The sequence below is a fragment of the Gracilinanus agilis genome, chromosome 3 (assembly GCF_016433145.1).
Source record: "Gracilinanus agilis isolate LMUSP501 chromosome 3, AgileGrace, whole genome shotgun sequence".
Classification (NCBI taxonomy): domain Eukaryota; kingdom Metazoa; phylum Chordata; class Mammalia; order Didelphimorphia; family Didelphidae; genus Gracilinanus; species Gracilinanus agilis.
The window spans coordinates 601,653,521-601,677,711 of NC_058132.1; the positions used below are offsets into that span (position 1 = coordinate 601,653,521).

The 24,191-nt window shown below is 36.3% G+C and overlaps 1 protein-coding gene across 2 annotated transcripts in view; it reads left to right on the forward strand.

Annotated features, from left to right (window-relative positions):
* Positions 1–23,303, forward strand: part of FASTKD2 (FAST kinase domains 2) — a 38,588-nt gene extending 15,285 nt beyond the window's left edge. For both annotated transcript variants that reach the window (XM_044670685.1, XM_044670686.1), the window contains 6 exons: positions 1,791–1,963; positions 12,927–13,090; positions 15,637–15,855; positions 16,848–16,935; positions 20,866–20,980; positions 22,954–23,303. In XM_044670685.1, the coding sequence (XP_044526620.1) occupies positions 1,791–1,963; positions 12,927–13,090; positions 15,637–15,855; positions 16,848–16,935; positions 20,866–20,980; positions 22,954–23,076 (882 nt within the window). In that variant the 3' untranslated portion in view covers positions 23,077–23,303. The remainder of the gene's footprint in view (positions 1–1,790; positions 1,964–12,926; positions 13,091–15,636; positions 15,856–16,847; positions 16,936–20,865; positions 20,981–22,953) is intronic.
* The last annotated feature ends 888 nt before the right edge of the window (positions 23,304–24,191 follow it).

Genomic DNA, 24,191 nt, shown 5'->3' on the forward strand with positions numbered 1-24,191 from the left:
AGATGGAACTATAGTCTGAAAATGGTTGGATTATGATAATGAACTATTAAAAAGGGCAGAGTTTCAGGTGACAGATTATAGAATAAATTATGCCATAACTATCTTAATATTTCTGCTAACCCAGAGAACTTCGACAAATAAAGGAATTGAGATGATTTCAGAAAATTTCCCAGAATTGACAAAATAATACTATAAGTATTTATTTATTTTAGACTGAATCACTGAGGTTGTCCTCAATCAAAATCCTAACAATCCTAACAGTTTGTAAAGCCAAATGCAGTTTCCCCAAAAGCAAGCTTCCCAATGAAACAAAGAAAAGTTGCACAAGCAATAAAATGGATTAAAAGAATCTATATTATATTTATAGGAGACATATTTAATCCAGAAAATGCTTAATAGAAATAATAGACTATTCCAAATTGACCACATTCCTACTAAATTGCCAAAAGTGAACAAAATTGAATGTGAAACCAATATTGAGGGATAAACATATATTGTGCCCCCAAAGTGCTATTTACAATGAGAGCATATCAAGTTAGTCATTTTGTCGCAAAATTCATCAAGGAAAATCTTCAACCTTGCCAGAAGATTTTAAAAGATGACTAGTGCACACCTTCTAATGGCACAGATCCAACAATCATAGACAGGCAGTTTTATGAAATAAACTTAGTAACCAATAGAAAAGAAGCTCAAACTTGTATGTAATCAGAAAAAGGCAAATCAAGATAACAAGTCCTCTAGAATGCCAACAATATTAAACATAAAAATTCAGCTATGTGGATAAAGGCACTCAAATGTATTATTTGGTAGGGTTGCAGACTGTTGCAAACATTTCGTAGAACCATATGGCAATTTACAATGAGTCACAAAATTGATCATAACCTTTGACTTGGTTCCATTGCCAAGACCACCCCAAAAACATTTTCACAAAAATTGGAGAACAGCTGAATAAATTGTTTAATTTTAATGTACCGAGATGTTATGGTGCTGTCAAAATGATTATAAAATGTATAAGGAAATATGAAAAAACTGATAATATGGGAGGGAAATCAGAAAAGGAAGGAAAACAAGACCAAAGGTAATAGAACATTGCTTAGACCTGGAAAGGGGACAAATAGCAAAAACTTTTTTTTGCTTTTCTGATTTGTTATTATAAAAGCTATGAAACTTAACTTTCAAAGCAGTCCTGCTTATTTGGGATTCCTTTTGACATTTCTAAAGGTGTTCCATTTACCTTTTTTTTTCCCCCACTTTAATAACCATGCCACTGATCCTCTTCTTCCTTTTCTTACCTCCTCACCAATTGAAAGAAGGATCAATGAAACCTTTGGATAGTCAAGAACTTCAAGTTGGCTGTGTCCAAAAATGTATGTTTCATTCTAGATTTTGAGTCCATAGCCATATAAGAAGATTGTGAATGGTCATTACATTTATCAGAATTCTCATGTTTTCTCCAAGTTTGTCTTTACAGTGTCACTGTTACTGTGTAAATTGTTCTCCTTATTCTGCTTACTTCATTCTGCATCACTTCCTTTACATTACAGGTCTCAGGTTTCTCTGAACCTATCCCCTTCATCATTTTTAGGGCACAATAGTATTCAAAGACATTCATATTTCATAGTTTGCTCAACCATTTCCCACTCAATCGGCATTCATTTGCTTCTGTTTCTTTGCTGTAATGGAGAAAACAACAACAACCACAACCACAGCCACAATAACAACAACAACCTAAGCAAAAAACCCCTAATGATTAAAGCCATTTTATTAATGTTTCTCATTTCTTTCCTTAGGTTCTTGGTATTCTAAGTTTTTTTGAATCCTTGAAATTTAGACATATTGGTTTGATGAATTTGTTTCTTACGAGAGTATTGGATGAATCTCAGTCTCTGAATCAGAAAGAAATTTTATATATTCTTCATATATATTCCTCTCTCAACCACTTCCATGAATGCCAGGACCAACAGTAAGTACTATTTTTTTAAATTATTGAATTAATTTAGGTATTTTGAGATTCTTTATGTTGACTTGTGATAAACAATAGCATATTTTTTAAATTTCAAGATGGTTTTTATTTTCTGGAATCTTCAGGATTATGAGAAGTAATATAATATTGTGAATAGGTTGCAAGACTTAAAATTAGGACAATTAGGATTCTAATTCTGCCTCAGATGTTTGTTAGCTGCATGACTATGGTCTCCTTAAGCTTTTTGAACTTTATCTTTCTCATTTGTAAAAAATCTTGTATTATACACCTCACAGGGGTCTTTTGAGGCTCAGAGGAGATAATATAGTTAAAGTGGTTTACAAACTATGAAGTGCAATATAAATACAAATTTTTCTTCTTTTAATACTTCATCTCATATCATTTGTCTTACCAGCCTATTCATTATGCTTTTCAACTCATAGGATGAGTATTAATAGGTAATTGATGATGCTGACTCCATATTGTAGATAAACTGCAAACTCTCAAAACAGTGAAATGACTCTCCCCAACATGAATCCTCATTGATTTCCCTCTATATTCCTGTTCACAGTTTTTGCTTCTTTGCCTTTTGCTTTCTGATCTTTTGCCCTGAGTCCATGAGGCTCATCAGCTTGTTTGCTGCATGTTGCCTAGGTCTTACCTGCCTACCTAACTTCAGGTGGGACTGAAACTTGGCAGCCAGGTCTGTGGACTTTCCTAGTATCTGGAGAGAAGGTGAAATGGGAGGTGAGCAATCATTGAGTTGTTCAGCTCATGATTGAAGGGGAATTAAGATAATCAAATCTGGTAATAATGGTTTGAATAATGACCACACTTAGTTAAGTGTGTAGGATGATGAACAGTATGAGTGGGGATTTGAAAGCACCATCTTGTTTTTTTCCTTCCATATAACTCAGAGAAATATACGTGTTGGGCAAATCTTATATAAAGTACAATGTAAGGGAAACTTCATATAGAAAGTAAGATTTGAATTGGACTTTGAGGAGTGGATTAGATTATCAATTGGGAATGGCTAAACAAGTTATGGGATATGATTGTAATGGAATATTATTGTCCTCTGAGAATGATAAGGTTAATTTAATTTGATTCGATTTTTAAATTTAAATTTATTTTAGGTTTTTTTTTCACGTAAAAACAATTTTTGACATTTTAGGATTAAGATTTTCTCTCTCCTTATCAGCTTCCCTCCCTGAGGTGGTGAATACTCTGGTATAGATTATATCTATACTTTAATGTAATACATTTTTCCGTATCGCTCATGCCATGATATAAGACATATCACACATACAATAGAAATTTCACAAAGGAAATATAGTGGAAGATAGTATGCATTCAGACTCCCAACAGTTCCTTCTTTGGCTGTGGATAGCATTTTCATCATGCGTTCCTTATGCTTATCCTAAAGAACTACTTTGCTGATGATGATTCAGTCCTTCACAGTTGATCATTGTATAATATTTCTGTTACTGTGTACATTGTTCTTCTGGTTCTACTCATTTCACATATAAGTCTTTCTAGGTTTTTCTGAATGCATCTTGTTTATCATTCCTTATGGTATAATAGTATTCCATTACTACCATATACCACAACTTGTTCATCCATTCCTCAAGAAATAGACAATCCCACAGTTTTCAATTTGTTGCCACTACAAAAAGAGCTGCTAAAAATTTTTTTGATACAGATAGGTCCTTTTCCCTTATTTCTGTTCTTTTGAGGATATAGACCCATTGGTGGTATTGCTCAATCAAAGGGTATGCATAGTTTTGTGGTCCTTTGAGCCTGGTTCTGTATTGCTCTCCAAAATGGTGGTATCTGTTTACAGTTCACTAACAGTGTATTAGTGTTGTGATTTTCTCATGTCCTGTCCAGCATTTGTCATTTTCCTTTTTGGTCATGTTAGCCAATCTGATAGGTGTGAAGTGGTATCTCAGGAGTTGTTTAATTTGCATTTCTCTAATCAAATAGTGAGCATTTCATCATATTTTAGTTTCTTCATCTAAGAACTGTCCATATCCTTTGATCACTTTTTGGTTAGGAAATGCATTGTAAATTTGACTTGGTTCTCTATATATTTGAGAAGTGAGGCTTGATTGTCAGGGATATTTGAAATTTTTTTTTCTAGAATTGTTTCTCTTCTAATCTTCGTTGCATTGGTTTTATTTGTACAAAATCTTTTAAATGTAATCAAAATTACCAGTTTCATTTTTTTGTGTGTAATGTTCTCTATGCCTTTTTTGGATTCTTCCCTTATCCCTAAACCTGACAAGTAAACTTTTCCATATTCCCCTAACTTTTTATGGTGTCAACTTTTATTTCCAAATCAAGCATCCATTTTACTTTATCATGGAACATGGTGTGAAATGTTGGTCCATGCCTAGTCTCAGCCATATTGCATTCTAAATTTCCCATCAGTTTTGTCAAATAGTAATTTTTTTCCCCCAAAGCTTGGCTCTTTGGATTTATCAAACAATATAAGTTGATTTTGGACTTTAACTGCCATATGTTGATTGCCTAATCTTTTCCATTGATCTACCACTCTATTGCTTAGCCAGTACCAGATGGTTTTGATGATTACTGCTTTATAGTTTAGTTTAAGATCTGGTATGGCCAAGCATTCTTCCTTCCTACTTTTTTTCATTAATTTCCTTGATATTCATAGCCTTTTGTTCTTCCAGATGAACTGTTATTTTTTTCTAGTTCTGTGAAATAATTTTTGGGGAGTTTGATTGGTATGACACTGAACAGGTTAAAAAAAAAACATTGAACCAATAAAATAAAATTGTCATTTTCACTATATTGGCTTAGCCCATCCATGAGCAATTAATGTTTTTCCAGATATTTAGTTCTGACTTTATTTGTGGGAAGTGTTTTGTAATTGTGTTCATATAGTTGCTGGGTTCATTTTGGTAGGTATACCCCTAAGTATTTTATTTTGTCTATAGTTATTTTGAATGGAATTTTTCTCTCTTTCCATTGGATTTTGTAGAAAATACTGATGGTTTATGTGAATTTATTTTGTATCCTGTGGCTTCGCTAAAATCATTAATTATTTCCAGGCTGATTCCCTAGGATTCTCTATATCATCATATATCATCTACAAAGTGCGGTAACTTTGTTTCTTCATTGCCTATTCTGATTCTTTCAGCATCTTCTGCTATAGTGAGCATTTCTAGTACAATATTAAATGAGTGTTGATAATGAGCAGCTTTGCTTTACCCCAGTTTTACTGAGAAGGGTTTTAATTAATATTCCCATCACAGATAATGCTGCTTGATAATTTTAGATAGATGCCATTTATCCCTTTGAGGAAGGCTTCATTTATTCCATTTTCTAATGTTTTTATAAGGAGTGAGTGTTGTATTTTGTCAGATGCTTTTTTCTGCATCTCTTAAAATAATCATGTGGTTTTATTGGTTTTGTTATTGATATAGGCAATTTTGCTGATCGTTTTCCTGATACTGAACCATCCCTGCATTTCTGGTATAAAACTCACCTGATTGTAGTGTATAATTCTTGTGATATAATGTTGTAATCTCCTCGCTACTACTTTATTTAAAATTTTTGCATTAATTTTCATTAGGGAAAGTGTCTTATTCATTCTTTGTTTTACCTTTTCCTGGTTTAGATTTAAATGCCTTATTTGTATCATAAAAATTTTGTAAGGATTCCCTCTTCCTCTATTTTTCTAAATAGTTTATGTAGTATTAGAGAGAGTTAGTTCTTTAAATGTTTGATAGAGTTCACTTATGAATCCATCTGTCCCTGGGGCTTTTTTCTTTGATGGTTTGCTTAATTTCTTTATCTATGATGGGGTTGTTTATAGTATTCTATTTCCTCTTCTGTTAACCTGGATAGTTTATATTTTTATAAATGTTCATCTATTTCACTTAGGTGGTTAGATTTGCTGGGCAAAATAACTTCCAATAATCACTTTAATTTCTTTGTTATTGATTGTGATTTTACCATTTTAATTTTTGATACTGGTAATTTGGCTTTCTTTTTAAATCAAGTTAACCCATGGTCTCTATTTTATTTATTTATTTGTGTGTTTATTTTTAAACCCTTACCTTCCATCTTAGAATCAATACTGTGTATTAGTTCTAAGGCAGAAGAGCAATAAGGGCTAGACAATAGGGGTTAATTGACTTGCCCAGGGTCACACAGCTAGGAAGTGTCTGAGGTCAGATTTGAACTTAGGACCTCCTGTCTCTAGGCCTGACTCTCAATCCACTGAACCACTTAGCTGCCCCCTGTTTCATTTATTTTTTTATAAAACCAACTCCTTGGCTTGTTTATTGGTTCAATGATTTTCTTATTTTCATTATTAATCTGTTGATTTTCATAATTTCCAATTTAGGGTTTAATTGAACATGTTAATTTTGTGCTTTTTTTAGTTTTTTTTTTAACTGCATGCCCAATTCATTGATCTACTTATCTATTTTATTGATATAAGCATTTCCATTTAATTGATGTAAACATTTAGCATCCCATAAATTTTGATATGTTGTCTCATTTTTTGGTTGGGAAAATCTGAAATTCCTCTATTTCATTAAAAATCAGTTGTTTCCCGCACCCCCCCCCCCCAGAGGATTATGATCAGTTTTGCTAGGTATACAATTCTTAGTTTTTAGTCCTAGATTCTTTGCCTTTTGGAATATCAAATTCTATAACTTAGGGTCTTTCAATGTAGAAGCTGCTAGGTCATGTGTAATCCTATGGCTACATGATATTTGAATTGGTTTTTTTCCTGGCTGCTTGTACTTTTTTCTTCTCCTGTGAATTCTGAAATTTGGCTATAACAGTCCTGGGGCATTTTATTTTGAGTTCTCAGGAGTTGATGGTGTATTCTCTCAACTTCTTTTTTTCCCTCTTTTCAAGGATATCAGGCCAGTTTTCTCTGATGATTTCTTGTAATCTGGTGTCTAGGCTCTTTTTTTTTTTTTGATGGTGGCTTTATCTCTCCTGGATCTTTTTTTTCTAGTGAGATGTTTTAGATTTTCTTTTTTTTTCTTTTGTCTTATTGTTTCCTCATGTCTTAAGTTTCATTAGCTACTATTTGTCCAATTTTAATTTTTAGGGCATTCTTCCTTGGATTTTTATGTTTCCTTTTCCATTTTGCCAATCCTATTCTTTAAAGAGTTGTTTTCTTCAAATCTTCTGTTTCTTAGGGGATTGTTTGATGCATTTTTGGTCTCTTCTGTTTCTTAGGGGATTGTTTGATGCATTCTGTGCTTTCCTTTTGTGATAATGAAATTAAATCATCCCTGCCCATCCTTAATCTAATAACCAAAAGTGTAAACAACTATACTTAATTCACAAGTTGGGAGGTCTGTGACCCACATGTGTTAGAGTGACAATATCAGAATTTACTGACTGCCTCCTAGGCAGTCCTAAGAAAAGTGTCAGTTGCGATTGGACATGTAAACTAGGAGGAGGCACAGGAAGTGACGCAAAAGAAGCCCCTTTAAAAGAGAGTTCAGTGAGTTCAGCTTGGCTCTTCTGGTTCATGTCTTGGATCTGAAGGATCTCTTCTTGTTCATTGCTTGGACTTGGAGGAGCTCTGGCTGGGGACCCTGACCTTGGTGAGACTATTCTTAAATCTTTCCCTTAGAACTAACATGGTAAGTGAAGAAGGCTGACTGACTACCTTAACTTCCCAGGAGGTACTAGCCTCCAGGAGGCTCCCTTGATTGGGAGAAGCCCTAGTGGCCACATCCCTTGCAAATTGACTTTTAGGCTCTCCAGCTGGGCCTCTGGAGCCCTGCTGGAATAAAGCCCAGACTTGAATACAAATCTAGTTGTTAGATCTCTTACTCTATTCTCTTCTCATCTCTCTACTTCCACTCTCTCCTATATTTTGTAAATAAGTTACAAAAATAATTTTAGGAATTGGTATTTATTCAGTTCCTTGGTGTAATAAGGAACTTCTGGGACAAGATGGAAGATTTCTTGAGTGACAGTAACGTAGTTTAAAGACTTTGGAATCTTGTCCTAGAAGTTCCTTATTGGTATTTATTCTGTTCCTTGGCGACCATACCTTTAAATAATATATCCAATCAAAAGAACCCTTTTCCCTCTTACGCTTTTTGTCTATTCTAATTTTTAGAGAGTTGACTTTAGTGAATTCCGCCTCCCCCCCAACTGTTGAGTTCTGTCAATTTTCTTATTTTACTTTTTAACTTCTTTTCATTTTCCTCCAGGGGTTCTTTTGGGGGCTCAAATCCTTTTACACTTTTCCTTTGAGGCTTCACATTAACTTTTTGGCATTGTTTTCCTCTTTTAGTTCACATTTTTTACTTTCCTGTCACTAAAGTAACTTTCTATGGTCAGGTTTTCTTTTTTTTAATTTTTGCTTATTTTTCTAATTGGTCTCTTCCTCCCTCTCCCCCCAACCCGCCATTATTTTTTTTTTATATGTTGAGGTTCTTCTCTGCCCTGTGTTAGAGGTCACATTGCTCCAAGTTTGCAGAGAATTTTTCTTTGGTACTGTAATGGAGGATTATTAAGAATGTAATCTAAATGGTTTTGTGGGTTCACACTGGGTTGAAGGACAGACAAGAATGTCTAATGGTCTGGACCAAACAGGATAGGAAGACCAGGGTTTACTGCCAAGCTGTTAACTGTCACAAGAATGGCAGTTTGGCCAACAGTCACTTAGCTCACCTACTCTTAGGGCCTATGTAACCAGCAGGCAACAGGTAAAAGTTGTGACAGTTTTAATTGAATAAACAAATAAACAAGGATGGGTATTAGGGATTCTACTTTTAACAATTAAGGACAAACCACAAGGTCAAGGGAGGGACTTAATTATACTATTCTATTGACCTAAGCCAGGCAGGGCCCAAAGGAAGCAGTATTGAAGTCACAGGGGAAAAGCTCCTCCAAACCTGGTTCCAGCCAGGTATGGTCAGCTCAGCTAAAGGGCTTCAGGATGGCTTTCACTTGGGATCTCACGGTAAATCCAAGGATGGTCTCAGGATGCCAAGAGCCAACTCCACCAGGACAGGTGATCCAAGGTACCCAGGTAGGGAGAGAGAGTTTGCAATGCTGTCCACCAGATCACAAACCACTTCCCACTTGGTGCTGCTCTGCAGGTCTTTTGTCCACTGCTGAAAGCCTCCACATCTCAGGATCCCAGGGAATCTGATGCAGTTTTCCCTAACTCTGAGTTCTCCCAGGGTTAGCAACAGTTATGCCCCCAACCACTATGGAGTCTCCCCGAGTCCAAGCCCCACTTCTGCTTCTTCATTCCTTCTTGGAATTCTCTAGCCCTTCCTGCCAGGTCCATATAAACTATATATAACTAATATTAAATAATCTTCTTCACAACAGTACTTGGGATAGGCCCAGCTGCCTTTTTCTGCACAGTATGTCTGTTGAGGAGGTGGTCTTGCTAGCTTGCTCTGGTAGGTTTGCAGCTATTTTGTCTATCTGTATTTAGCTCCCCTTGTTACCAATTATCCTTTTGTTTCATGGGCTAGGCTAGTCTCTGCTCTGCTACTCCTCTGTCCCTGCCGAGTGGTCTGGGCTAAGCAGGTCCCCTGCTCTGGGCTCTGCTGCCATGTAGGAGTAGGTTGCTATAGTTTCAGATCTCCTCTACTCCCTTGTAGCCTCAACGCTCTGCTGCCACATGAGAGTTTGTAGGTTTCCTGCCTTTTCTGTTTTCTATACCTATGTAGAGTGGCTTAAGCTGGGCTCATTCCTGCTCTGGAACTTTGTTACTTCTGGCAGAGTCACAGTATGTTGGGCTGCTCTTAAGTTTTTTGTTGTACTGCCTGGGCTACTCTCTCTTCTTAACCAAGTGAGATGTGTTCCTCCAGCATTCCCTTGGTTTGGGGTGACTTATTTTCTCTCTCTCTGTGTGTGTGTGTGTGTGTGTGTGTGTGTGTGTGTGTGTGTGTGTGTGTAGAAGGGTCAGGAGCAGAGCATGCAACTCCTGAGTAGGTTAATTTTTAAAAAACATGGAAAAACTTACATGAAATTATGAAGAGTGAAATGAGCAGAACCAAGGGAAAGTTATATATAGCAATAGGAAATATTATTTGAAGAATGACTTGTGTATGTCCATCTCCAGAGAAAGAACAGATAAATAGAAACAAGTAAGAAAAAAGTTTATATGTGTGTGTATTTGTCAATTTTTTTTTCCTCTAGTGTGGAGAGGAAAGAGAAGGGAGGGATGGAGATACCTGGGAGCTTTGATGTAACAAACAAATTTTTGAAAAAAGATCAATAGGTTTGAGGGACTTTTTCTTCTGTACTGAGGGAAGAGTCCATTTATACCTTTTCTCCCTTCTTTTGCATCTCAGAACTCTGCTACCATGTCCTCCATTCTCTGTTCTTTTGCTCCCGTCTCTGGTGATCAGGTGACTCTTTGCTGGGGCTAACCCTTCTGCATCTGCCCTTGACTTCATCTTCCCTTCTTTCTTCATGGCTTTTCCTTTTAATCATCCACTTTCTCTTCTTCAATTTCTCCTTATCTACTGCTTCCTTGCCTGATGTCTACTACATGATCAGTTCATAGGATCCTAGATCTGGAGCTGGAAGAACCATAAAGGATATCAAATACAATCCTTATATTTTTTGGGTGAGCAAAACTTCAATTCAGAGAGATTTAATGACTTGGTCACACACATACACACACTCTCTCTCTCTCTCTCTCTCTCTCTCTCTCTCTCTCTCTCTCTCTCTCTCTCACACACACACACACACACACACACACACACACACACACACACTTACACTGACTCCCCTTTCCCCCACCATCACCTAAATGGAAGTTTTATCCAGTTACTAGGACTCACTTAATTACTAAAATAGCTGACCTTTTTGTAGTCTTCATAATTCTTGACTTTTCAGCATTTTTTACTCTTCTTAATACCCTTTTTTTTTTTGCTTCTCTGACACAGCTTTTGCCTCCTCCTTGTATTTTTCTGTCTCCTTTGCTGAATCTTTGCCCTATCCCCTAATCATCTGTATATCCCATGATGCCTCCTTTCCCTTCCCCTCCCCTTCCCTTCTTTTTCTTTTCTCCACCTTGCCTCTTCTCTTTCTCTTCTTTCCCTCCCACCCCTACATTTTCCTGGTGATATCCTCATTAATTTTTCACTGGCCTAATTCTCATGATGCAAATATCTACATTTGTAAGACCAACCCTATTTTCTCATCTAAGTTTAAATCCTCTCTCCTGATTGCCCTTCAAGGCATCTTAATGTGAGTATTCTTTAGCCATCTCAAACTCAGTATTTTGAAACTAAACTCACTCTCCCCCGTTAACATGCCTTCCTCCAAACTTTCCCATTTCTTTTTCCATTATCTTTGTATTCCCTCAGGTTTATAAATTCAGTTTTTTCCCCAGCTCTTCCCTTTCTTTCATACTCTTCAATCCCCATTTATCCAGTCAGTTGCCAAGCCTCATCCTGCTTCTTGCATCAATCTCATTTTCTTCATTCACTCACCTATCATGCTAGATGCTTATCACTTCTTACTTGGACTATTAAAGGAGTCTCTTAATTGGTTTCATTTTCATTTTTTCCCTTCTTCAGTTCTTTCTCTACACTGCTGCCAAAGTAACCCCTTAAAGCTCAGGCCTGATCTTGAGGGAAGGTAGGATTGAATAATAGAAATAGACCTGATTTGAAATCAGAATATCTGTGTTTGGATCCTAGTTCTGCTACTGTATGACCTTGGGCAAATTCCTTACTCTTTTTGGACCCGTTTTCTCATCTATAAAATAAGAGGGGTCAAATTACACAATTTCTAAGGTCCTCCCCATCTCTGAATGGATTATCCTAAACCCCGTGATGGGCAAACTATGGCCCCCTGAAATGTTCTATCCAGCTGGCTGCAGGACATTATTCCTAATCTGACGAATACAATGAGTAGGATACAATACAGTGAAACTTCCAAAGAGTTGCCATAGAAACAGAATGACTGATGAGCATTTCCTTTCCTTTGGCCCCCTCTTTAAAAAGTTTACCCATCACTTTCCTAAGCCATATAAATTGCCCAAGAAGCTTAAATGGTTCCTTATTGTCCCAGTACAAAATCTAAGCTCTTCTGCTTGGTGTTTAAAGCCCTTCTTGATATGATTCCAGCCTTACTTTTCCTTATTTTTTTTCCACACACTCTATGTTCTAGGCAAGCTGGCCAGTTGACCTAGGTTCTATTTGCCTCTGTAAATGCTAGTAGAATGTAAGCTTTTTGAGGACAAGAGCTGCTTTTCATTTTTTCTTGTTTCTTTTTTTACCTAGTACCTAGCACAAAGCCTTGCACATATAGCAGTTCCTTAATAAATGCTTATTGAATTAAATCAGAAGACCCCAGATGGTATAGCACAGGGCATCTTTAGGACTATGAACATTATAATTTGGATATAGTAAATGGCACAAATAAGGAAGGAAAAGAAATAAAAATAACCTTTGAACATCCACATATTATGGTTATATGTATATATATACAGACACAAATTCACACCTTGCTCTTTTTGAAAACCAGGAAAAAAATATAGTCTTGCAGATTAGTAAATAAAAAAGTTTAGATTGCCCATCAATTTTTACTAGACCTCAGTTTTCATTTCTGCCCCTTTCATTCTCACTTCCTCCTCAGTGTCCAACTCTTTAACAACTCTATAGACACTTAAATATCTGTAGGGAGGAATGTAACCCTGTCTCTGGATGGCTGGAACATGTCTGCAATTCTCCATCCAACATCATTGTAAGTTGATCCAGTGGATATAAAGGATTATAATTAAAAAGTGATAAGTATGTTATATTAGGAGACACCACAGATGTTCTGGGCCACATCATCATACCCACCTCAAAAAGACACTCTATATCTACTATGATCCATGATTTTGCCTTTTCTTTGAACTGGAGTTTCTTTGACTTTGTTATGGCAATTTTGTTTCCTTATTTCTGATAATTGTTTTTCCTTTCTTTTAAAGGTTCTTAGAAGTTATCACAAGTGCTTTGAATACTTATCTTCCAAAAATTTCATCTTTAAACCTATTGAAGGCAGTATATAGCCTTTGCTTATTGAAACATTTCCCGCAGGATCCTTTTAATCATCTTCTCCAAGAGAATATCATCAATGAGTTGCTGTTGCCAGGTATGAAATTATTGTTCGTTGCTGTGAGATATGAGTATGATAGTAATCTGATTACACCTATAAAAGTGATCATAACAGTGCTTACAATTTTTTGTTGCAGAATGATTAATCTGAGCTAGTTTGATTCAGGGAAGCTAGTAAAATTAATGAGTTGGTCTTGAAGTATTGACCAGTAGGTTCACTACTAACTTGCTGAAAAGCCTTTAATGAGAAATTTGATGGCTATGTTAAGATTTCATTAGCAGAGTATTATGAGCACAGTCATTATTTATTATTTTATTTGTATTTAAATTACAAAAAGCTAAACATTAAGTGTACTTTGTTCAAGAAGTTTCTATATCAATGTGTTGATTTTAAGCTTTTTATTATGGTATGCATATTATAAGAATTATAAAACTTAGAGGTTAATTTATTAATGACCTCTCATGGTAATTGAAATACATCCAGCTAGAAAAATAAACCAAACAATTATCTTTAAGTTTAAATATAAACAATTCATGAATTTGGTATTTACATTGGTTAAATTACATGGTTTTTGAGCCTTCTATTGTACATGAAACGGGGGTAAATTTTTTAAATTCTTATTTCTCATTTATACATCTAAAACTTTTGATACCTTTCTGAAGCTTCATTAATAAGACTAAAAAAGTAGGAGGGAACCATAGTGTGAAGGGTTTTAAAAGAGAAGCTGAGAGATTTCTTACCAAGATGGCTGCTTGAAGAGGAGACAATTGGCAAAATTCCCACATTCCTACCCCCAGCAAAACCATAAAGTTTCCACTAGAACAAATTATGCTCAAGAAATCCAATGAGAACCACAAAGTGACATCATCTACCCCAGAACTGTATGAAAAGCTAACCATAAGTCAATCCAGTCTAATCAACATTTATTAAGTCCTTTGAGCCTGGCATTGTGTTATATACTGGAGAAGATAATTAAAAAAAAAGACAAGCTTACAGTCTAAAGGGGAGATAACACCAGTTAGCCACCCAATGTGAAAACATTTTGTGCCATATAATTAAAATCAGGCAAGAAAGCATGTGCTGACTGGGGTGAACTGAGTCCAGTTTCTGCCCTGCGAAAAGGAAAGCATTTACATAGATGATAATTCATTGCATAGGAACTGTTAATGTTAAGATCACCAAGAAGTTTGAGTGGGAGAGGTTAGGAGGTACAGGCAAATACTACAGGTAATCTTTTCTAGGACTTTAGCTGTAAAAGGGAAGGGAGTAAAGGCAATGGTGTGAGGAGATGGCTGGATCTGGATAAAGTATTTTGTGGATGGCAGAGATCTGGACATATTTATTGGCAGAAGAAAAGGAATTAATGGATGAGGAGACCCTGAGGGTGAGGTCAAGCAAGTTCCTAGAGGGGAAAGGAGAGCAGAAAATTAAGAAAACAGATGGAAGTTGCTTAGCAGGAAGAGTTACCTCTTCATCATCAACCTGAGCAAAGGAGTTTGAGAGTGGGAGATAGTGAAGGATTTTGAAGGGTGGTAGGTTTGAGGAGAAGGTTTACTGTTAAGTGCTGGTGGGAGTATGCCTACTTTTTTTGCTTGGGCTACTGCTTCCAGGAGGATAAGAAAAGGAGCACCCATTCTTGGAAATAATGACCAGGGATGTGGTGTCCACTAGGATGAGCCAAGTTTTAGTTAGGAAGATGGAAAAATTGCAAAGAGAATGAATGATAAATTAGAATTTGTTGAAAAATGAGTGGAGGACCAGAGGGCACAATGCACTTAAGAAGGGCAGCTGATATAAATGGGAATGAGAGTACAATGAAATGAGACTTTTCTCCTTAGTAGATTCTGATTTTGAATCACAAACAAGGAAAGCAGTGTTATGACCAGATGAAGAGGTGTCACTTATCTCTGGGGGTCCTGAAATGACTGAATGCAGAGTCTGGGTGGACCCTTCCTTGCCTTTCTGTTTCTCTTTGACATCCTTCCAGTATATGTATCTAGTAGCGGTGTCTTTAGGACATTTAAAAACATTTTCTTAGCATAATTCCAAATTCCTTTCCAGAATGGTTGGGCCAAACATCAGAGATATTTGATGAATTTCCCCCAGTTAACAGTTTCCCTTCTTATTGATTTTGTTCCTGCAAAACCTTTTTAAGTTCATGCATTTGGAACTATCTGCTCTTTTGGTAACTTAGAGAAGTTGCTTTTAGTTGATGACATCAGAAGTCAGATTTCAGGGCTTTTTAAAGTGAATTGGAGTGGTTGAATGAGAATAAGGCCACTTTTTCAAGTAGTTTGCCTGAGGAAAGGAAGATACTTGCTTTATGATTTTTCCCAATAGTTCTTGTCAAATAAAGAATTAATTCCCAAATAATTTGTTCTTGAGATGAGTTCATTTGTATCTGATTCTTATCTGGTTTGTTTCACTGATCTAATATTCTATTTAGCCAGTAACCAATATTTTTGATAGTTATTGCTATTTTGTATAATTTGAGGTCTTCACCTGTTTGTTTCTTTTTTTCCCACATTCTCTTGAAATTCTGACTTTTAATTTTTTCAATTAAATTTTCCTGTGTTTTATAGTTAACAAAAATGAGATGGTCGAGTCCATGCTACATCAGGTGAATGCTTGCTTGGAACTTGAAAACACTTCAGTCCTTCATTCCAAAACCTTAACATTGAAAGAATGCTCCCCCACCCCATCTCGTTCAAATGTGGAGGTTGAAGATGTGTTATTAGAACTTTTGGAAAGTAAAAGACTATTTTTAAAAGATGTACGGCTGCCACATAATTATCTTGTTGGTAAGTAAATTATTGTTTATATTAATGGTTTTCTCAGGTAGAGAAGGAAGAGCTTATTAACTTGTACTCTTAAACTAATGGCCTCTGTTAGTCAGTGGTCTTATAATCTTCCTAATTAAGTTTATTCATTAAGTGAATTTTATTTTTTTCCTGGCTATACAAGGAACAACATAACAGAGAGAAGATATACATGCTTACTCTTCCACTTTATATTTTAAATTTAATATAAACAAAACAGCATTTAAAAGGGTGGGGATACATATAGAACAAGAAAATGAAATAATCCTGGATCAGATTTATGGCAGAGTAATAATAGCTCATTTTTATGGTCTATTAGCACTTTAGAGTTTATAGAGTTCTTTCACGCCTCACTGATACAAAGGAATTCTTACCTTCTGGCACTAACTTCTAATGTAGTTGCAGCCTATGGATTTTTTAAAGCATCTGCGTATGTACACATTTGAACTGGTAGTCTGTATTAATAATGCTTGCCCCATAATTTTCTTGTGAAATAAAGCATTCCATAATGTAAGAGTATTTAATTTAGTGTCAGTTACTGGAAAATGCTGAGGCAAAGTGTAAAACAAAGTATCAAATGCTCTAATCTTGGCCAGTCTACTTGAGGTTTTTTCAAATACCTCTGAAGTGAGGATCCATTTGTTCTTTAAAATCTTTTTATTGCTTTTTATTTATTTTACCAGAGCTTAATAGTAAATAGGAACTCAACAAATTTGTGTTTATTGTAGATTTTACTATAGCATTTATAATAAGCAACCCATGTTTTTACTTTTTTAAATTCTTTCTTCTTTTGTAATTAATATTCCTTTTCTCCATCTCAACCCTAGATCCCAACAATTAGCACCTTCCCAGAATTGAGATAGATCATAAATAAAACATTTGTAGATTTTTCTTTAGTATTGATTTTTGAAGTAGATAAGATTTTCGTTTTGGTAAATTCTTTTCAATTTAATATATCAGTGCTTTTCTTGCAGATTTTGAATTGAGAATGGATTCTAGGAGAAGCCAAATATTTCCAGTTTCTGAAGCAGATGTGTTCAAGGCTGAAGCAGATATTCTCAGGTTACTGGACTATGTTTTTTATTTGCTGTACTCTCAGTATTCTTAGGTTAATTCCAGAATGTCTTTCATTATTAGTAGTAATAATGATAATTTAGCAATCACAGAATTTTAGAGTAGAAAAGGATTATATCTATTCCAGAAGGTTATAGACTTGGTGGCAGAGCCAAGAAAAAACCCAGATTGCTTGACTGGGTCCAATGCTCTTTCCACTTCATTCCACAGATAATAGTTGAATGACTACTGGGAACAGGAACTATGCTCACTAACTGCTATGAGAAATATTCTGAGCTCTTTGAGATTATAAAATAGCCAAGGTGAGTCAGTCATTAAACATTTAGTAAGAGACTTCTAAGTGCCAGGCACAAGGCTAAAAACTTAGGATTCAAATGAAAACGAAGCCCCTGTCCCCAAGGAGCCAATAGTCACAACGAGAAAGAAAAGTCACAGCTCACAAAAGGGGGGATGGTATAGAAGAAAAGGAAATGGTTGGAGGTGATGGGTGTTGGGGGGTTACCCAGCACAGGGACATGATGGAGAAAACCAAAGAGTGTATCCTGGTGGCAAATGGACAGAAGACTGTACTGAGCCTTCTCCTTAAATAAGAGTCTGAAGCCCATGGCCCTGTCCTCCCATCAGAAGGTCCAATCACAGAGACAGAGAGTAATGGTGAGACGTGAGTACTGAGGCATTTCTCAGGTTTGCAAGATAATGAGATAAATAATGGGACCAATGAATGAACCATAGAAAAATCTCTATGACACAAAATATAATATGAATGTACCTTAAGGGAAGTATTGCCTAACCTCGGAATTCATTGCAGAGGGAGGAACTGCTGAGGCCCTTTAGCTCAAGCTGTACTCAAAACAAGAATCTCATTGAGAGCATTCTGGCTTGAAGAGTCATCCAGCCTCTGGTTGAAAATGTTTAGTGCCAGGAAACTCAGTTCCTTAAGCTAAGCCATCCTATTTTTGGACCATTGCAATTACTCTGAAATTCAACTTCTTTCCACCTGAGCCCCCACCTCCCTCCTGAGCCAAGAACAGCATGCCTAATCAGGAGGATTTTTCATGCTACCTCTAAGTATAAGGGAAATATCATCATCATTAATGTTGCTTTTAAGCTTCAGGTGCAAAAGTATTTCAAAACAAATTAGCCAATATTATTCTCTAAGACTTTGGGATTAAACAACATAGTAATGAAATTAAAAAAAAACAAAAAAAAAAACCTCTTAATATTGGTTCTAAGACAGAAGAGTGGCAAGGGCTAGGGGTAAATGACCTGCCTAGGGTCACACAGCTAGGAAGTATCTGAGGCCAGATTTGAATCCAGGTCCTCTCAACTACAGATCTGGCACTCCATCCACTGTGTTACCTAGCTGCCCCTCAGTCATGTAATAGTAATGTAATCTAGTTCTGAAAGCTTTTGACTTAACAAACTCATATCTTGCAAACCTGACTTAACAAACTTATGGCGGTTAACCCCTTGTTAATGTTAGGAATGTCCCATATAATGTCTCATGACAGGCATTCATCAAGCCTCAAGCAGGTGCTTGCCTCCTGATGTAATCCACAATGCTTTTGGGAAAACTTTAATGGTTAGCAAATTCTTCCTTAAATTGAGCTAAAGTGGATTTCTTTGTAATTTTCACAATTGGTTCTAGTTAAAGATCCTGATTTTTCCTCAGTGTCTCCCTGGATAATAATGATTTTTTGCCCTCCTGGACTTGCTCCAGCTATCATTACCCTTCTAGTAAGAGGCACCCACAATGTCTTAGTGATCTGAAAGAACTGAAACCTCTTCAGGAGCATCTTGTCACATGTACACTGTCTTTGTATGTCTATGGTAGAAGAAAGATGGATTTTAGTTTTTGCAAATACAGTAATACTGTCCTATTTTGGAAATTAGGAAACCACAAATTATGTCTTTATCACTTCATACCTAGAACATGGAGTATGTTTGTTTTGGGAGAAGATACCCTCTGTTGTCAGAAGACTCTTCCCTTTGAGACATATGTAGACATTAACACCTAGCCAGATTTTTTGCTATATTTTCCAGTTGCTTTTTCTTGAATGGACTTTCTCTTAAGGAAATCTTCCCTTCTGAGTTCTCACATAGACTTGTAGGCTTTCTTTTTCACTGCATTATTGTGGACTATAAAATATTAAAGTAACACTTATTTAGTTATTTGAGGTTTGCAAAACAAATATTATTTCATTTTATCCTCACAATAACCGTGGGAGTTAGATACTCTTATCCCCATTTTACAGTTGAGGAAACAAAGTCAGAGACAAGGGGACTTTCAGAGGGTCACATAGGGAGGATGTGCCTGAGGCAAGATTTGAACTCAGATCTTCCTGCCTCTAGTGCTTTATGCACCTTGCCACCTGGCTGCCATAATATGGTTGCCTGACTATAAAAAGAATCAGCTGTCAGCTGTAAAGGTTAGGAAGAGGAGGAGATAGATTTGGCATTGAGCTGAACATTCCTGTGGGGGGCAGAAAAGCCTTCCATAGAGTCTTCAAGGTTAGTAAGAGCTCATTCCTAGCAGAAAAGAGGGATGACTGCTTTTATTTCCTTACTCAGCTTCACATTTCAGAATGGAGAACATGGAGATGAGTGATGAAAAGCAAAGCAAAATCAGCCCACTTTTTGTTTTTTTTCTTGGCCAAAATCAGATGAATTTGCCTTTTCCAAACTCTTCACTGCTGCCTGCTGGTTCATGATAAGGAATTAAAAGGAGGATAATTTAGACATCCCCTCAGATTTTCCCAAAGCTTTTGCCATTTTGTCCCCTTGTATTTGAGACATAGATGATCCTTCTAGGGAGGAAGGAAATCATATAGAAGACTATTCAACATTGTCCATGCTCATGCTTCCCATTTGTGGCACAGATCAATGTGGTCTACTCAGGGATTACTTGCCTTTATTTACCGTACCTGCCAAAGTTGACATTCAGGCCAAATTTCAGTGATGTGCTGGCACTGTTGTACTCTTCCCCACTTTTTTAGCTTCCTATGAAAATTTGCCTTTTCTAGTGAGAGTTCTTTTTTAAACTCCTTCTGTCTTAATAACAATTCTAAGACAGAAGGGCAAAGGCTAGGCAAATGGGGTTAAGTGACTTGCCCAGGATCACACAGAGTCATCATTCTTAAAGATTATCAGACTCAGAGAGTATATCATTTTATGCAGTACACAGTCTTGCAAAGTTTGGTTTAAGTGGAGTTTTTGTAACATCCAATTTTTTTAATGATGTACACTATAATTTCAAAAACACTCTTCATTTCTATTTCATCTTCATTTGGCTAAAAATCTTCAATTTCTAGTTTTTTTAAACCTCTCATATAGTTAACAAAGCATTATATACTTCAGAAGAATAGTGAATCCTTTTTTTTAATGGAAGAATCCTTTTTTTTATAATTAGCCCTTAACTCATTTAATTCTCTGTTTTGAACATTTGGAATGATGTTTAAGCTATGTTTCTAAAGTTGGGAACATCTGTAAAATAGAAGACAGTTTGAGGAAAGATAACAGAACAAAAGGAAGGGTGTCTTTAAAAGATATTAGATGTACTCAGCTTTTTTTCTGTTAGTATAGCAAGTCTCAAAAATTTTTATGGAATGACTCTGGTATATATGGTACTATTGTAAGCACTTCAACATAAACTTCCTATATTAAAATTACCAGTGTCTGAAATCTATCTCAAAGAGATCTTAGTAGTCATCTATTCCCATTTCATTTTAAGTTAGAGGACCTGAGTCCCTTCCCTTGTTATTACTAGTTGTATAACCTTGGACAGGTCACTTCCCTTCTAGGCCTCAATTTCCTCACCTTTAAAATAGAGGATTGGACTAGATGGCCTTCAAGCTCTAAATCTATGACCTTAGGCTCTTTACAGTGACTGTTTTCTTGTCTTGTTTCTTTTGGTTGCAGAGTGGCTTTGGTCTGTGTTTCTAGATCTGCTTTCTGTCTTGGCACCACTCATCCCAGAGGAAAGCTGGAAATGAAGATGCGTCACTTAAAAGCCCTAGGTTTTCATGTGATCTTGGTAAGAAGAATTCACAAAATGTTCATCTCTTAAGAATGACAGCTATAACATAATTATAATATAATATAATAAAATTAGAGGAAAAAATGTCAATGGGATTTAAAGGGACCTGGGGCAGGAACTTTTATGTGTGGAGGTCTGAACTTGGGGTTTACTAACTTGTTTCTTGATAACATTGACTTCTTTTGTAATTCAAAGTATTTTAAGTATTTAAAAACATTATTTTGAGAAGGGCTAGATTGCCAAAGAATTCCACAAAACAGAAAAGGTGAAGAACCCCTATTTTAGATTGACTTCCTGGATTGTTTTTTGTAAAGTAGCCCTTCAGCTGAATGGCTTTTTAATTTTGTTAAACTCAGTCTCAAACACATTGTAAAACAAGTCTGTGACCACCAGAAGTGATAACTAAAGTTTTGTTTTATGAGACAAAATGGGGATCAGTTATGGGGTACATTTCCCAAAGAAAGCATGATGTTTATGAACAAATGAATGAATGAAACATTAAGTGCCCACTATTTACAAAACTGTGCAAAGGGCTTGGTATACACAGAAATATAAGCATTCCTGCTCTCAAGGAGCTCCCATTCCAATGGAGTAGACAACACCTGTGGAAGGTTTCGGCTGCAAATCAGATAGGAAGGTCCTACTGTCCTTAGTGTCCAGAGGCAAAGCCGACTGTAATGTCTCTCCTTTAATGTCATTTCTATTGATGAAATCATAGGAGTTTCTGAAATTGAGCCACTTGACAGTGCCAAGGATCTTGGTGGCAGGAACTTTTTTATTTTGGGGGTTTTCAGGACTTTTGGTTGTAGCACCCAAAGGAGTATTTACTGAGGGGCATCTCCCCAAGAGCTGCTTTCCAGGATGATGGCTGTGGACTCTGGGCTGGAAGCTCTGCCTTTCCAAAGGTTTTTGTGTCCATGGTCCTAGGCTGTCTCCTTTGGAGTCTGAGAGGAAAGGGAGGGAAGGGAGCAGGCATTTATTATTGCACCTACTATGTGCCAATCATTGTGCCAACTGGTTTACAGATTTAGGGGAAATGGTGATCAGGGTGGTGTGACTTGTCTGGTATATGCACCTCCTATGACTCTTTACCTTAGTCATATAAACATTTTAGAGAGTGTCCACACTTAAACTAGTCCTTCCTTTCTCTTTATATTCTTTTTTTTTTTTAAACTCTTACCTTCTATCTTAGAATCAATCCTGTGTATTGGTTCCAAGACTGAAGAGTGGTAAGTTGTAGGTAATGGGGATTAAGTGACTTGCCCTGGGTCACACAGTTGGGAAGTATCTTGAGTCCAAATTCGAACCCAGGAAATCCCACCTCTGGGTCTGGATGTTAATCCACTGTGCCACCTTGCTGCCCCCTCCCTTTGTATTCTTTATATAAACTACCCTTTATAAGCTTCATTCTGAGCATGATAGCCTTGCAGTAACACTGCATTCCTTTGAGAATTTGATAGTTTGTAAAGATTTAGGTTTCATGTTGGTCCCCAATTGAATTTCAGCCTCTTGGTTGCTCATGCACTAGAATAAACCATACCTCAAAACTTAGCCTTAAAGAACATTTAAAACAGAGCACATATTATGTACTACAGTGCATTCAAACATTGTTGAAGTTTGGAGAAGGCCTCAAGGATCCTCAAGTCTTTGTTAGCATATAAGGGGCACAGCCAGAAAGAATTTAAATGTTAGTGGTTTGGTGTTCATGCTTTAGACATTACTCATGCCTCATGTTCTGCCACTAGCCTTTTTGCTCCTTAAAAGATATTTTAAATAGGTGGTTTTTAGAAGGAGAGTTCCCCCTAAACTTGGCACTATGAGTTGAGTCACTAAAAATAAATCATTTTTGATGATCCAAATATGAATTTTTAGGAAGTAGCAATTGTGTCTTTTTCTCTAAATCAGCTGGTTTGTGTTGTCCTGTTAACTGTTTTTGGTAAAAACTGACTTTTGCTTCATTCTCTTATAAGGTCAATAACTGGGAGATTAAGCAACTGGATATTAACTCTGCAGTCACATATCTGAAGGTCAAAATCTTCTCACCAGAAGCTTTCCCCAATACTACTGAATTCGGAGTACAAGATTTAAAATAAAAGAAAGAGATTCTATTATGAGAAGGAACATGAGTGGATTATAGTATTGCCTGATTTTTGTTCCTAAGTCTACTGCCAAAGGAGTTTCTTCTGAGTTGCTCATTGAAACAGATGATATGATTAGAATTGTGCACTACTAAAAATTACTATATCCAACTGGAAAATTTTTAGCTAAGGAATTTTCTTTTAATTGATATAAATAAAATATTCAAACATTTAAAATATCATTGAAGATGTTTTGTAATGTGCCATGAAAATGCCAGCGTGCATAACTCTTAATTAACTCTATCTTCCTCTGTTTGAGTGTGTTAAATTATTCTATTGTGGAGCATAACTAGACTTGGTCTAAAGGTCATATAGCCTTTTAAAAAATTAAGATTTGGTCAATACTTGCTGTTAGAAGTCAACTCTAATTCTTCTCAACAATTATAAAATATTGGAAACAACTGCTTGGCTTGTCAGTAGCTACTTCAAAGTAATGGTGATAAAAATAATAGCTAACATTTATATAGCACGTACTTTGCACCAAGCACAGTATTAAGCACTTTACAAGCAAACATTCTCTCATTTGAACCTCACAACATCCCTGGAACAGAGGTGCTGTTTTTAGCTTTGTTTACTGCACAACCAGCCACCAACTTGGGTTTCTGTCCTATAATGCACTTCTATTGCACTCCTACGTTGTAAAAGGGTTGTAATCTGTTTTCCTAGAAGGAATGTCTATGCCAGAGTGCCCCTCCACTGAAGAAAACAAATTATTTGCCTATCTGTATTTGTGCATGTGTAATCCAGCTTAAAAACAAGAATAATAAGTCTTATTTAGGTTTTTTTTTCAAGGAATCTCATAATGGGTTCTTGGTCCTTAAGAGTTGGAGTTGCCAACTCTTACCCCAGATTTTTGGGTAAAAAAGATCATAAATCCAAATGTTTTTTAAGAAGCAAAAGATTAAATGATTTACCTGGGTCATGCAATTGTAAGCATCTGAAGCAGAATTTAAACACAAGTTTTCCTGACTTCAAGGCCAGCACTGTCTCTTGTGTCATTGTGACCCACGTGTGAAGATGTGACTGAAAATGGAAGCACAACCATAGAATGTTAGTCTAAGAGACGAGAA